This window comes from Monodon monoceros, unplaced genomic scaffold (genome assembly GCF_005190385.1).
Source record: "Monodon monoceros isolate NGI ecotype Baffin Bay Population unplaced genomic scaffold, NGI_Narwhal_1 Super_Scaffold_22, whole genome shotgun sequence".
Taxonomy (NCBI): Eukaryota; Metazoa; Chordata; class Mammalia; order Artiodactyla; family Monodontidae; genus Monodon; species Monodon monoceros.
Window position 1 is genome coordinate 32,050,856 of NW_021703779.1, and position 12,478 is coordinate 32,063,333.

Here is a 12,478-nt window from a genome sequence, read left to right on the forward strand (position 1 = left end):
GTCTTTTTCATTTCATTTATTGTGTTGTTCATCATTGTTTGTTTCATGTTTAGTTCTTCTAGGTCCTTGTTAAATGTTTCTTGCATTTTGTCCATTCTGTTTCCAAGATTTTGGATCATCTTTACTATCATTACTCTGAATTCTTTTTCAGGTAGGCTCCTATTTCCTCTTCATTTGTTAGGTCTGGTGGGTTTTTATCTTGCTCCTTCATCTGCTGTGTGCTTTGCTGTCTTCTCATTCTGCTTATCTTGGTGTGTTTGGGGTCTCCTTTTTGCAGGCTGCAGGTTCGTAGTTCCTGTTGTTTTTGATGTCTGTCCCCAGTGGCCAAGGTTGGTTCAGTGGGTTATGTAGGCTTCCTAGTGGAGGGGACTAGTGCCTGTGTTCTGGTGGATGAGGCTGGATCTTGTCTCTCTAGTGGGAAGGTCCACGTCTGGTGGTGTGTTTTGGTGTGTCTGTGGACTTATCATGATTTTAGGCAGCCTCTCTGCTAATGGGTGTGGTTGTGTTCCTGTTTTGCTAGTTGTTTGGCATAGGTTGTCCAGCACAGTAGCTTGCTGGTCATTGAGTGAAGCTGGGTGCTGGTGTTGAGATGGAGATCTCTGGGAGATTTTCACCGTTTGATATTATGTGGAGCCTGGAGGTGTCTTGTTGACCAGTGTCCTGAAGTTGGCTCTCCCACCTTAGAGGCACAGCACTGACTCCTGGCTGCAGCACCAAGAGCCTTTCATTAACACGGCTCAGAATAAAAGGGAGTAAAAGTAGAGAGAAAGAATTAGTAGAAGTAAGAAGAAAGAAAGTAAAGAAAGAAAGAAAGAAAGAAAGAAAGAAGGAAAAGAGGGAGGGAGGGAAGGAAGGGAGAAAGAAAGAAGAAAAGAAGGAAAGAAAGGAGGGAGGGAAGGAGAGAGCAAGGAAGGAAGGAAGGAGGGAAGGAAGAAAAAAGAAAGAAAGAAGATACAGTAGAATAAAATAAAGTAAAATATAATAAAGTTATTAAATTAAAAAATAATTATTTAGAAAAAGAAAGGGACGGACATAAGCCTAGGACAAATGGTGAAAGCAAAGCTATACAGACAAAATCTCACAGAAAAGCATACACATACACACTCACCAAAAGAGGAAAAGAGGAAAAAATAATAAACCTTGCTCTCAAAGTCCACCTCCTCAATTTGGGATGATTAGTTGTCTATTCAGGTATTCCACAGATGCAGGGTACATCAAGTTGATTGTGGAGCTTTAATCCGCTGCTCCTGAGGCTGCTGGGAGAGATTTCCCTTTCTCTTCTTTGTTCTCACAGCTCCCAGGGGCTCAGCTTTGGATTTGGCCCTGCCTCTGTGTGTAGGTCGCCGGAGGGCGTCTCTTCTTCACTCAGACGGGACGGGGTTAAAGGAGCAGGTGATTTGGGGGCTCTGGCTCACTCAGGCCGGGGGCAGGGAGGGGTACGGAGTGCTGGGCAAGCCTGTGGCGGCAGAGGCTGGCATGACGTTGCACCAGCCTGAGGCGCATCGTGTGTTCTTCCGGGTAAGTTGTCCCTGGATTACGGGACCCTGGCAGTGGTGGGCTGCACAGGCTCCCGGGCGGGGAGGTGTGGAGAGTGAGCTGTGCTTGCAGACACGCTTCTTGTTGGCAGCAGCAGTGGCCTTAGCGTCTCATGCCCATCTCTGGGGTCCGCGCTGTTAGCCTGTCTCTGGAGCTCCTTTAAGCAGTGCTCTTAATCCCCTCTCCTCGCGCACCAGGAAGCAAAGAGGCCAGAAAAAGTCTCTTGCCTCTTCGGCAGCTCCAGACTTTTTCCCGGACTCCCTCTGGGCTAGCCGTGGCGCACTAGCCCCCTTCAGGCTGTGTTCACGCTCCCAACCCCAGTCCTCTCCCAGGGATCCGACCTCTGAAGCCCGAGCCTCAGCTCTCAGCCCCTGCCTGCCCCGGTGCGTAAGCCTCTCGGCCTGGTGAGTGGTCGGTACCGATCCTCTGTGCGGGAATCTCTCCGCTTTGCCCTCCGCACCGCTGTTGCTGTGCTGTCCTCCGCGGCTCCGAAGCTTCCCCCCTCCACCCCCCGCAGTCTCCGCCCGCGAAGGGGCTTACTAGTGTGTGGAAACCTTTCCTCCTTCACAGCTCCCTCCCACTGGTGCAGTTCCCGTCCCTATTCTTTTGTCTCTGTTTATTCCTTTTTTCTTTTGCCTTACCCAGGTACGTGGGGAGTTTCTTGCCTTTTGGGAGGTCTGAGGTCTTCTGCCAGTGTTCAGTAGGTGTTCTGTAGCAGCTGTTCCACATGTAGATGTATTTCTGATGTATTTGTGGGGCAGAGGGTGATCTCCACCTCTTACTCTTCTGCCATGTTGAAGATCTGTCCAGTAGTAGATTTTTATAGAAAGACTTTAAGCCATCAATGTCCAGAGGTCTATCTCATGCTGAGGTTGGCCATCCTTAATGCAGTAGGAGACGGCTTATCAAACTGTGGTCTTGTACCAGGACTCACCACTACCGAGGCACACGGTAGGTGCAGTGGCGACGCGGAGCTGCTCACTCCCTACCTGCCACCTAGTTTCCGCTGCACCTGCCCATTTTTTAAACCAGATTATTAGTTTGCTTTTGATTTGTATGAGCTCCTTATATATTTTGCATATTAACCCTATATCAGTTAGATGGTTCACAAGTATTTTTCCCATTCTGTAGGCTGTCTCTTCACTATGTTGACTGTTTCTTTTGCTCAACAGAAGGTTTTTAGTTTGATGCAGTCTTGTCTATTTTTTACTTTTGTTGTATGTGCTTTTGAAGTCTAATCCAAAAAATTCTTCCCAAGACCGAATATGCGATGTTACATGGCAAAGGAGTTTTACATAGTTGTATATAGTGTGAATAATCCTTTGTATGTGTTGCTGAATTCAATTTGATAATATTTGGTAGAGTTTTGCATATATATTCATAAAGGACATTAGTCTGTAGTTTTATTTTCTTGAATGTCTTTACTTTTTACATTAGACTGAAACTGGTATGGAAGGATTTGGAAAGTGTTCCCTTTAATTTTTGGAGTAGTTTTTGTAGAATTGGTGCTAATTCTTTAAATGTTCAGTAAAATTCATCAAAGCCATCTGGTTCTGGACTTCTCTTTGTCAGAAGTTTAAAAATTCCTACTTTAATCTCTTTACTTGTTATCCTAGGCTATTCAGATTTTCTGTTTCTTGTAGAACCATTTTCAGAAGTTTGTGTCTTTCTGAGGATTTGTCCATGTCATATAGGTTATCTAATTGGTTGGCATATGATTGTTCATTGTATTCCTTCATACTCCTTTTTATTGATGTAGAGTTGGTAAAGATGTCCTCTCTTTTATTCCTGATTTTAAGAAATTGAGTTTTTATTGTTGTTGTTGGCTTGGTTTGTCTAGCTCAAGTTTTTTTTCAATATCATTAATCATTTCAAAGACATACTTTCAGGTTTGTTGATTTTCTATTCTCTATTTCATGTATTACATGACAAAGGCCTTTGTCTTTTTTAATATAGGTGCTTACTGCTATAAATTTACTTCTAATCAGTGCTTTTGCTGCATTCCATAAGTTTTGGTATGTTGAGTTTTAGTTTTTCTTCATCTCAGAGTATTTTCTAATTTCCTTTGAGACTTCTTCTTTGACCCATTAGTTGCTTAGGAGTGTATTGTTTAATTTCCACATACTTGTGAGTTTCCTACATTCCCTTGTCTTTATTTGTTCTTTTTAACAATTTCTGTACTTTATTGATATGCTCCATTTTGTGAGATGTTGTTCTTATGTTTCCTTTAAGTCTTTAGACATGTTTTTCTTCAGTCCTTTGAACATATTTATAGTACTGTACTTACTGTCTTTGTTTAATAGGTCCAACAGTTGTTTTTCCTCAGGGACAGTTTCTGTTTATTGCCTCTCTCTTGTGTATTGGCCGTAACTTCCTAGTTCTTTGAGTGTCCAGTAAGTTTTTGTTGAAAACTGAGCATTTTAAATAATATAATTTGAGAACTCTGAAAATCAGATCTCCCATAGGATTTTTGCTCTTTGTTGTTGTTGTTTTATTTGTTTAGTGACTTTCTAGACTAATTCTGAAAAGGTTGTTTTCTTTGCTGTGTGCAGACAATCAAGTGTTGCTCAATTAATTTAGTGGTCAGCTATTGATTGGGCAGAGACTCCCTTAAATTCCTTGATTCCATATGTCTCACAGCCTTTGCTGAGTACCTCTGTATAAATGTGTTGGGTGGGCCATGACTTCAGTGTTCTACCAGGTAGTTTACAACTCTTTCTGGCTTCAGGTCCTCCTTGTACCGAGTCCCAATGTCAGCCAGAGGTGACAGATTAGATCTTTCTCAAATCTTTTCTGGGGATATACACTCTCTTGCACATGTGTGTGGCAATCTAGATTGCCAGGAATATGTCAGAGCTTTTCTAATACCCTCTGAACATTTTTGGCTTTGTTTGTTTTTTCTCTTATTTCTTATTAGCCTTAAATGCTAATGCTATCTCAGGTTGCTGTGATGTTCAACAGTTGCAGCTGATTCTTTTTCAAGGGGAGGGTGGCAAAACCCTAGGGAGAGAGCTGTTCACACAGAGTGAGCTCTGAATCAGGTCAGTTAAAGCCATGCTCTCAAACTAGGCTTTTCAGCTAGCTTTCAGACAGAACACATATGAGCACTTCTCTGGGGATGGGGTTTTCGGAGAGTTTTAAACCCATTCTCCCTTGATGGCTGCTAGGCTAATCATTTTCACAGTTACCATAGTTGCAAGGCTGTTGTTTTTCAAGGAGAGCACGAAGTTGGAATAAGAGGATGTGATTACAGTAGGTAAAAGTGCCACAAAGCCTGTTCTTTGTTTAGAATTCAGCCATTAAAAAAAAATAAATACTCTTTGGACTTTTGCAGTATTTTAGGTAATTTTCAAATATCCGAGAAGTTGATTTTGACAGTTTTCCTAGTGTTCTCTTTCTGTTTGTGGATGGGTAACTATTTGGAGGTCCTTAATCTGCCGTTCTGGAAGTGCTTCAGTACCATTAATCTTAATTTTTTCTTAGATAATTTTCCAGTAATGTGTATCTTGAAGGTTTGTCAATTCTGTATATGATATTTCTAAAGACTTTCATATCACCACGATAAATTAGCTTTCCTTAAAGTTTTATAAGCAATATTTTTTGATTTGCTTTTTATTTTGTCCTAACAGTACAATAGTTTTTCTTAATCCATTTGGGCTGCTGTAAGAAAATACCATAGACTGCACAATTTATAAACAACAGAAATTTATTTCTAACAGTTCTGGAGGCTGGACGTCCCAGATTGGGGTGCCAGCATGGTCAGGTGTGGGCCCTCTTCCTGGTCACAGACTTCTTGTGGTATCCTCCCATGGTGGAAGGGGCTAGGGAGATCTGTGGACCCTCTTTAACAAGGGCTCTGATCTCCTAATTCTATCCTATAGGGCAGCGGTCCCCAACCATTTTGGCACCAGGGACCGGTTTCGTGGAAGATAATTTTTCCACAGATCAGGGTGGGGAGGATGGTTTCAGGATGATTCAAGTGCATTACATTCATTGTGCACTTTATTTCTATTATTATTATGTTGTAATATATAATGAAATAATTATACAACTCATCATAATGCAGAATCAGTGGAAGCCCTGAGCTTGTTTTTACTTGCCACTCACTGATAGGGTTTTGATATGAGTCTGCAAGCAATTAATTTATTATGGTCTCTGTGCAGTGAAACCTCTCTGCTAATGATAATCTGTATCTGCAGCCGCTCCCCAGTGCTAGCATCACTGCCTCAGCTCCACCTCAGATCATCAGGCATTAGATTCTCATAAGAAGCCTGCAACCTAGATCCTTCGCATGCACAGTTTACTGTAGAATTCGGGCTCCTATGAGAATCAAATGCCGCTGCTGATCTGACAGGAGGTGGAGTTCAGGCGGTAATGCGAGTGATGAGGAACAGCTGTAAATACAGATGAAGCTTCGCTTGCTTGCCCGCCGCTCACTTCCTGCTGTGCAGCCCGGTTCCTAACAGGCTATGGACCGGACTGGGACTGGTACTGGTCTCTGGCCCAGGGGTTGGGGACCCCTGCCATAGGGCATTAACATATGAGTTTTTAACATGAGTTTCAGGGACTTCCCTGGCAGTCCAGTGGTTGAGACTCCACAGTTGCACTTCAGGGGGTGCGGGTTCAATCCCTTGTTGAGGAGCTAAGATCCCGTGTACCGTGCGGTGTGGCAAAAAAAAAGGCAAAAAACAAAATATGAGTTTTAGGTGTTCACAAACATTCAGCCTATAGCAATTGGTCACTTTTCTTCTTTTTTCAGAATGTGGCATGTTTATTCATTCCACATCAAGTTGGAGTCTTTAAAGTGAAGCAATTTATAGAGATTATTGGCTCAGTGACAGATGAAAATTTGCAGTCTTCGTCCCTGAAGCCTTTCCATCAGATACGTTTATATTTCAGTAGTGTCTGCAAACCTTCCACCAAGAAAGTTGTGATGAAAATTAATCCTGGTATGCTATTGGGGGTGCTTACCATTTATTTATCTATTTTTGGTTAATACAGGATTATCTTAACATACTAATGCTTAGCTGTATATATCAAATGTGGTCTAATCTAATGGTTCTCAACTTTTGCGTGCATCTAGGCCTGTTAAAACATATCACTGTCCTATGTCCCAGCGTTGATTATTAAGTAGGTCTTTGTTGGAGCCCAAAGATTTGTATTTTTAACATGTTTCCGGTAGATGCTGATGCTGCCATTTTGAGGATCTCACTTTGACTAGCACTGGTTTAGTGATCTATAAAATTTATTAAATATTTTAATGGTTTTTATATTTTATTCTTTTACTTCTTTGTTTGAGTCTATAATGTAAACTGGTTTTGACCATTCCATGGATTTTCTGGTTGCTGCTGTTTCAACTAATTCTCAGTTATCTCTTATACATTGAACCATATGAAATTGTTGATATTCAACTCTCTTTAACGTATAAAAATTGCAGTTTCATGTGTGCCAACCCAGTCCTTCAAGTTACCATGTTTTAGTTTTTTTGCATGCATTTTTATTACTTATGCATGCATTATTTTGCTAAATTGTTTTATGTAGATCCATTTATTAAATGAATTATTCATATTTTCTGAATTTGCTTAGGGATTTAGCTTTAAGTTGGAACCAGTGGTCTAGTGTAGTAATTAATTCATGGAAATTGAAAAAAAAACATATTTACATTTAATATTCAATTCTCTAAAAGGTATATCCCCTTTGATCAGTAATCCTGTGGGACAGTTTGTGGTGAAAGACTTGGCAAAATACAAGGACCATGCACCTGTCGCAATGCTTCAATCAACCACGACACACATTCACAATCATAACACAAGTAAGGAGTTAATAAAGGATGCTCTGATAGCCTTTCCCAATGACCGAGCTGCAAGTATCCGGTTTGGAGAAGAGCATAAACATTTCAGGTAATGTGCTATATTAAATACCTGAAATTTTGTAAGATACAATAACCAGCATGACACGCAGAGATCTTATCAGATCCTGCTGTAACAAATTAGTGATGGTAATAATAATAATAGCAAAATTTAATTTTCTCTCTCTTTTTTTTTTTCTTGTACATCAGAGGAGTGGTTGCTGAATGCTATCATCTAACCTCTCATCTCTATTGCGTACTTGCCAGGACTTGTGAATGGTTTACCAGATGATTCTTAAAATATGCTGTTAACAAGTAGAGAAGAATAATAGAAATAATCACTTTTGGAAATGTATACAGTCCTCAGAGTAGTCATGTTCATTAATTATGGCTGAGAGCCTGAATTTATCTAAGATTAAAAATTTTAAACTGTGATAAACAAGTTGTTCTCGTCTTCATTGGTTCATTGTCATTATCTTCATCCCTATGCTATCATCTTTGTTCAGTCCCCTCAAAGTCACATTTTCAATAACCTTTACCAAAGTGAACTAAAACCTCCCCAATTATAAGGACTATGAGTGATAGTAAGCCTCAATTTAAAAATTACCCCATTTTCAAAGAAATTACTACCATGTCAATGCTTAGTGAGAATAAACCCAGTCAACCTGACATCTTTATTTGGGCCATTAGCTCAGGAATGGTTTTTATACATTTGAGGATGAGCTGGGTTTCTTTTCTGCCTGCTTGTTTAACTGTCTAAACTTGACCATGTCCCTGGGCTTTCTCTACTTGTCTCTTTACCTATGGTGAGTCTTCGAGTTCACTTACTTTTATAGTCATTTTCTTAAAATACCATTTGATTTTTTAGTCCATAATTGTTTTATTATCCACAATTGGAAAATTCTGGGTTTTTATGTAGTCTATTTTATGATTTTATTTTACAGATTCCATCCACAGCAGTCTTTATCTCTCTTTTTTTACTTGACAAGTACCATAAAACACACACGCATAAAAATTATGCAGACTCCATTTTAAATAATTATACAGTATAAAAAAAGGAAAACTCATCCCACCCTGCAGAGGTAGCTGCTGGAAATAATTTTTAAATGTATCATTTTCAATTATTCCTTATGCTTATACAAATATATCTATATAGAGATATAATGTGTTAATTTAACATTAACATTTTGTTCCTGTCTAAGTATTAATCAGATGATCTCAAAATGCCAGGATTTTTTTGAAGAAGGCTAACGTAAGCATCCCATGGCCATAATTTTTTTTCTCAATTTACTCTTTTCCATGCTAATAGAAATACAAAATTTAGTCCAGTTATTTTCTGGCTAGCAAATAGTAATGAACATTTAAGTAATGAAATTTTATAGTGTATTAAGTTGTTGTAATTATAATTGCTGTTTTATTTTTTAATGCTTTTTACCTTTTCAATTTTTGAGAAGAAAATAAGGTAAGAATTTTTGTCTAGTTTTATTTAATGCAGTATATGTCTTGTGTTCAGAATAGTGTGTTATATTAGGCATTCAGTAAAAATTTTTTTAATAAATAAGTGAGGAAAAATGCTTTATTTACATAGTAATTTTTGTTGTCTGTACTTTGCACATTTAAAAAAAATCACCTACTCAGAGTTGCAGAGGTATTTCTTAAAGTTTATTCTTTAAGGAGCTGATAAGCATTTAGATATGTTAGTAACCAGCTCTGTGTCACTTTAGGCACCTCCTGTACTACTTCTTATTAAGTCCCTCCTTTTCTCCTTGTTACAGAGAGAGGGACTTCAGATATAGGAATTATTTCTAGGTTCTAAAGGTGGTTAAGGATCCCAGAGCCTGAAGGGAGATTTAAATATATCAACAACTATCTGAGTAACAAAGCATTTGTTTCTCTCTTATTGCCTCACTCTCTTAAAGTCTTTAACTCAGTTCAAGCTGTATTACTGTTACCACTGAGGAATTATCAAAAACAGGAAGAAATATTAGATATTAGATTAAATTTCATTTGACTGTATATGACTACTAGGTTTATACTTAGGAGTTAATTATTAAGGGTGAGAATCTCAATGATTAATAAAATTTGCTGAAGACTGAGGTAGCCTAAGGCCAAAAGATGTGAATAATTGTACTTTTTGTTTTTATGGAAAATATGTGGTAGGTGAAAGGAAGTGCATGCACCAGTTGAGTGAATGTGAGATGTAGAGTAGTTTGCAGTTCTTCTTTGGATTTTTTTTCTCTGTATAGATTTATTGCTGATGGTTATTTCATAAGCTCTGAGATACTAAGAAAGCATGATTTAACAAAAGGATTCATTATTCTATATATTCTTTTATGATTTTGATCACAGTGATCTAAAAGTAATTAACTATTAGGAAACACTAATCAGATTCAGACCTAGTTCCATCTGTAATCTAGAACTGCCCAAATTGCCTACTTGACTAATACTCCACGAGTGGGTTTAGGGTAGGTCCTACTTCTTCCCAATGACCTTAGGGATTTCCTGTGATTAGGGTAAGAAGAAAATTAGATATCATTCTATTTCTACATGTAATAATGTCTTGGTATATAAAAGGACTAGAATCTGTCCTGTTCACCATTCTGTGCCCAACTCCTGGCATAGGAGGCACTCAGTAAATACTGATTGAATAAATGCATATATATATATACACCTAAATATTAACATGTCTTGCTCATATTGTAGGACGATTTTCACAAAGATTCCAAGATATAACTATGTGGATCCTGATTTTGCATATACTAAATTTGAAAAAATAGAAAAGAAAGCACATGAAAAGCATTATGCAGGATACATTAAATATTTAAGAAATGTGCACCTGCAGAAAGAAGAACAGAGGTAAAGTTCACTTCCTCAAACAGTATGAAACAGAGGATGGTGCCTGTAGAGCCAGAATTTTTTTCTTTACTCTTTAGGTTCTTTTTAGTGATTTAAACGACTTTTCATGTATGAAAATAGCAAAACATTGAACTACTTTAACTGCATTTATTTCCTTTTTTACTTCTGATTTGGGAATGTCTTGGGTGGGCTTCCCCAGAAGCAGATTCTGAGACAGGAATTCCAGCACATGTGATTTTTGGAGAATGTTCTTTTGGGAGAAACCTGCACAATATGAGGAAAGCAGGAGAGGGCAGAAGAGAGAACTCAGAAATAATGTGTTTCAAATAAAGTTTACTCTCAGCCTGATACCTAGGGTCTTTTGAGCATAAATTATACCATATTGTTGTTCCTGCCTTGAGTCATTGACTGTGAGCTGTCCTTGGGTATGGTAGGGTGGGCATAGCTTCCTTGAGTAGGTGTTTGAGAATGGGGTCCCTTAACAGACGGCAATTTTATGCAGATTAGTGCTTCCGTCTGCTTCAGTGGATCTGAGTGGGTCAGTAACAGCATGTACTGTGGGGAATATTTCGATTTACTGATGTATTTTCTAAAAGACCTAGCCTCAGTTAATTATTATTATGATTTCACTAGGAAACACATGTACTCATATAATGATACAGACATAGGATTACAGCCAGCATCGGGTCTAAAGTCACCCACATTCTCAGTAGCGGAAATAGAAGAGTTATCTTCAGCACAGCATCGGATCAAGTGTAACCAATTGCTAAGTACCAGAAATATAGCATCCACGGAGACAAAGTCTTTGAGAAGAAAGGCATGTGCAATATTTTACATTTTATTATACCATGAGAATTCTTAAAATACCTTTTGCTAATATTGAACAATTAATTTTGGAATAATGTGATTTCTCACAGGTTCTCAAAGGACTTAAATCAGACCCATCCTCACCCCATGAAAAACATGATTGCAGCTTAATCTTGACACCAAAGCAAATTCATCAAGTAATTGTTGGTAAGAATCTATAAAAACCTACTGAACAATTTTTTAACAGATTTATTGAAGTATAATTTATATTACATAAAATTCACCAGGTCAAAGCATGAAAATCAATGAATTTCAGTGAATTTACAGGTTTATGCAACTGTCATCACAATTCAGTTTTACAGTGCTGCCATCACCCTCATGTCTATATGCAAGTTACTTCCAATTCCCAGCCCTAGCCCCAGGCAACCATTATTTAGCTTTCTATCTCTATAGATTTGCCTATTCTGAACATTTCATGTAAAATAAATCATAATATGTGGTTTCCCTTATATTGTTTCTGTAGCTTAGCATAATGTTGGTAAGGTTCATCCTTGTGGTAGTAGGTATAAATATTTTGTTCCTTTTTGTATCTGAATAGTATCTCATTTTATTAGGAATACCACATTTTGTTTATCCATTTACCAGTTGATGGACATTGAGCTATTTCCGGTTTGAGGCTATTGTGAATATTGCTGCTATAAACACTCACATATAATTCTTCGAGTGGACATATGTTTTTATTTCTTTTGGTTAGATTCCTAGGAGTAGAATTGCTGAGTCATATGGTAAGTTTGTGTCTAACTTTTAAAGAAATTGCCAAAAATTTTCCACAGTGACTGCACCAAGTTACAATCCCTCCAACAGTGTATGAGGGTTACAGTTTCTCCACATTTTCACCAGCAATTATTATTTTCTGTCTTTTTGATTACAGCCATCCTAGCGGGTGCAAAATGTTCTCTCATTGTGATTTTGATTTGCATTTCCTTTTTGACTAAGGTGTTGAATATATTTTCATGCATTTACTTAGAGGTACAACTATTTAAATTGTATATCTTGGAGAAATGTCTTTGCCCAATTTTTAATTTGAATATTTACCTTCTCATTATAGAGTTGTAGGAATTGTTTATGTATTCTGAGTACAAGTTTTTTATCAGATATATGATTTCCAAATATTTTCCCTAAGTCTGTGGCTTTTTTTCCTTTTCATATTCTTAATAATGTTGTTTAAAGCACAGAATTTTTTAATTTAAATGAAATTGAATTTACTAAATTTTTTACTTTTATAGATCATGCTTTTGATATCATGCCCAACAATCTTTAGCTAGCTCAAGGTCACAAATATTTTCTCCTATTTTCTTTTAAACAGTTTATATTTTTAGATCTTATGTTTAGGACTACAGTTCCTTTTTTTTTTTTTTTTTTTTTTTTTTT

General features: G+C 37.8%; 1 protein-coding gene across 1 annotated transcript in view; it reads left to right on the forward strand.

Moving 5' to 3' along the window:
- CFAP47 (cilia and flagella associated protein 47) overlaps window positions 1-12,478 on the forward strand; it is a 489,073-nt gene that overhangs the window by 48,737 nt on the left and 427,858 nt on the right. Inside the window, 5 exon segments of the mRNA XM_029240167.1 lie at window positions 6,296-6,485; window positions 7,223-7,436; window positions 10,088-10,240; window positions 10,874-11,057; window positions 11,158-11,254. Of these exon segments, the coding sequence (XP_029096000.1) occupies window positions 6,296-6,485; window positions 7,223-7,436; window positions 10,088-10,240; window positions 10,874-11,057; window positions 11,158-11,254 (838 nt within the window).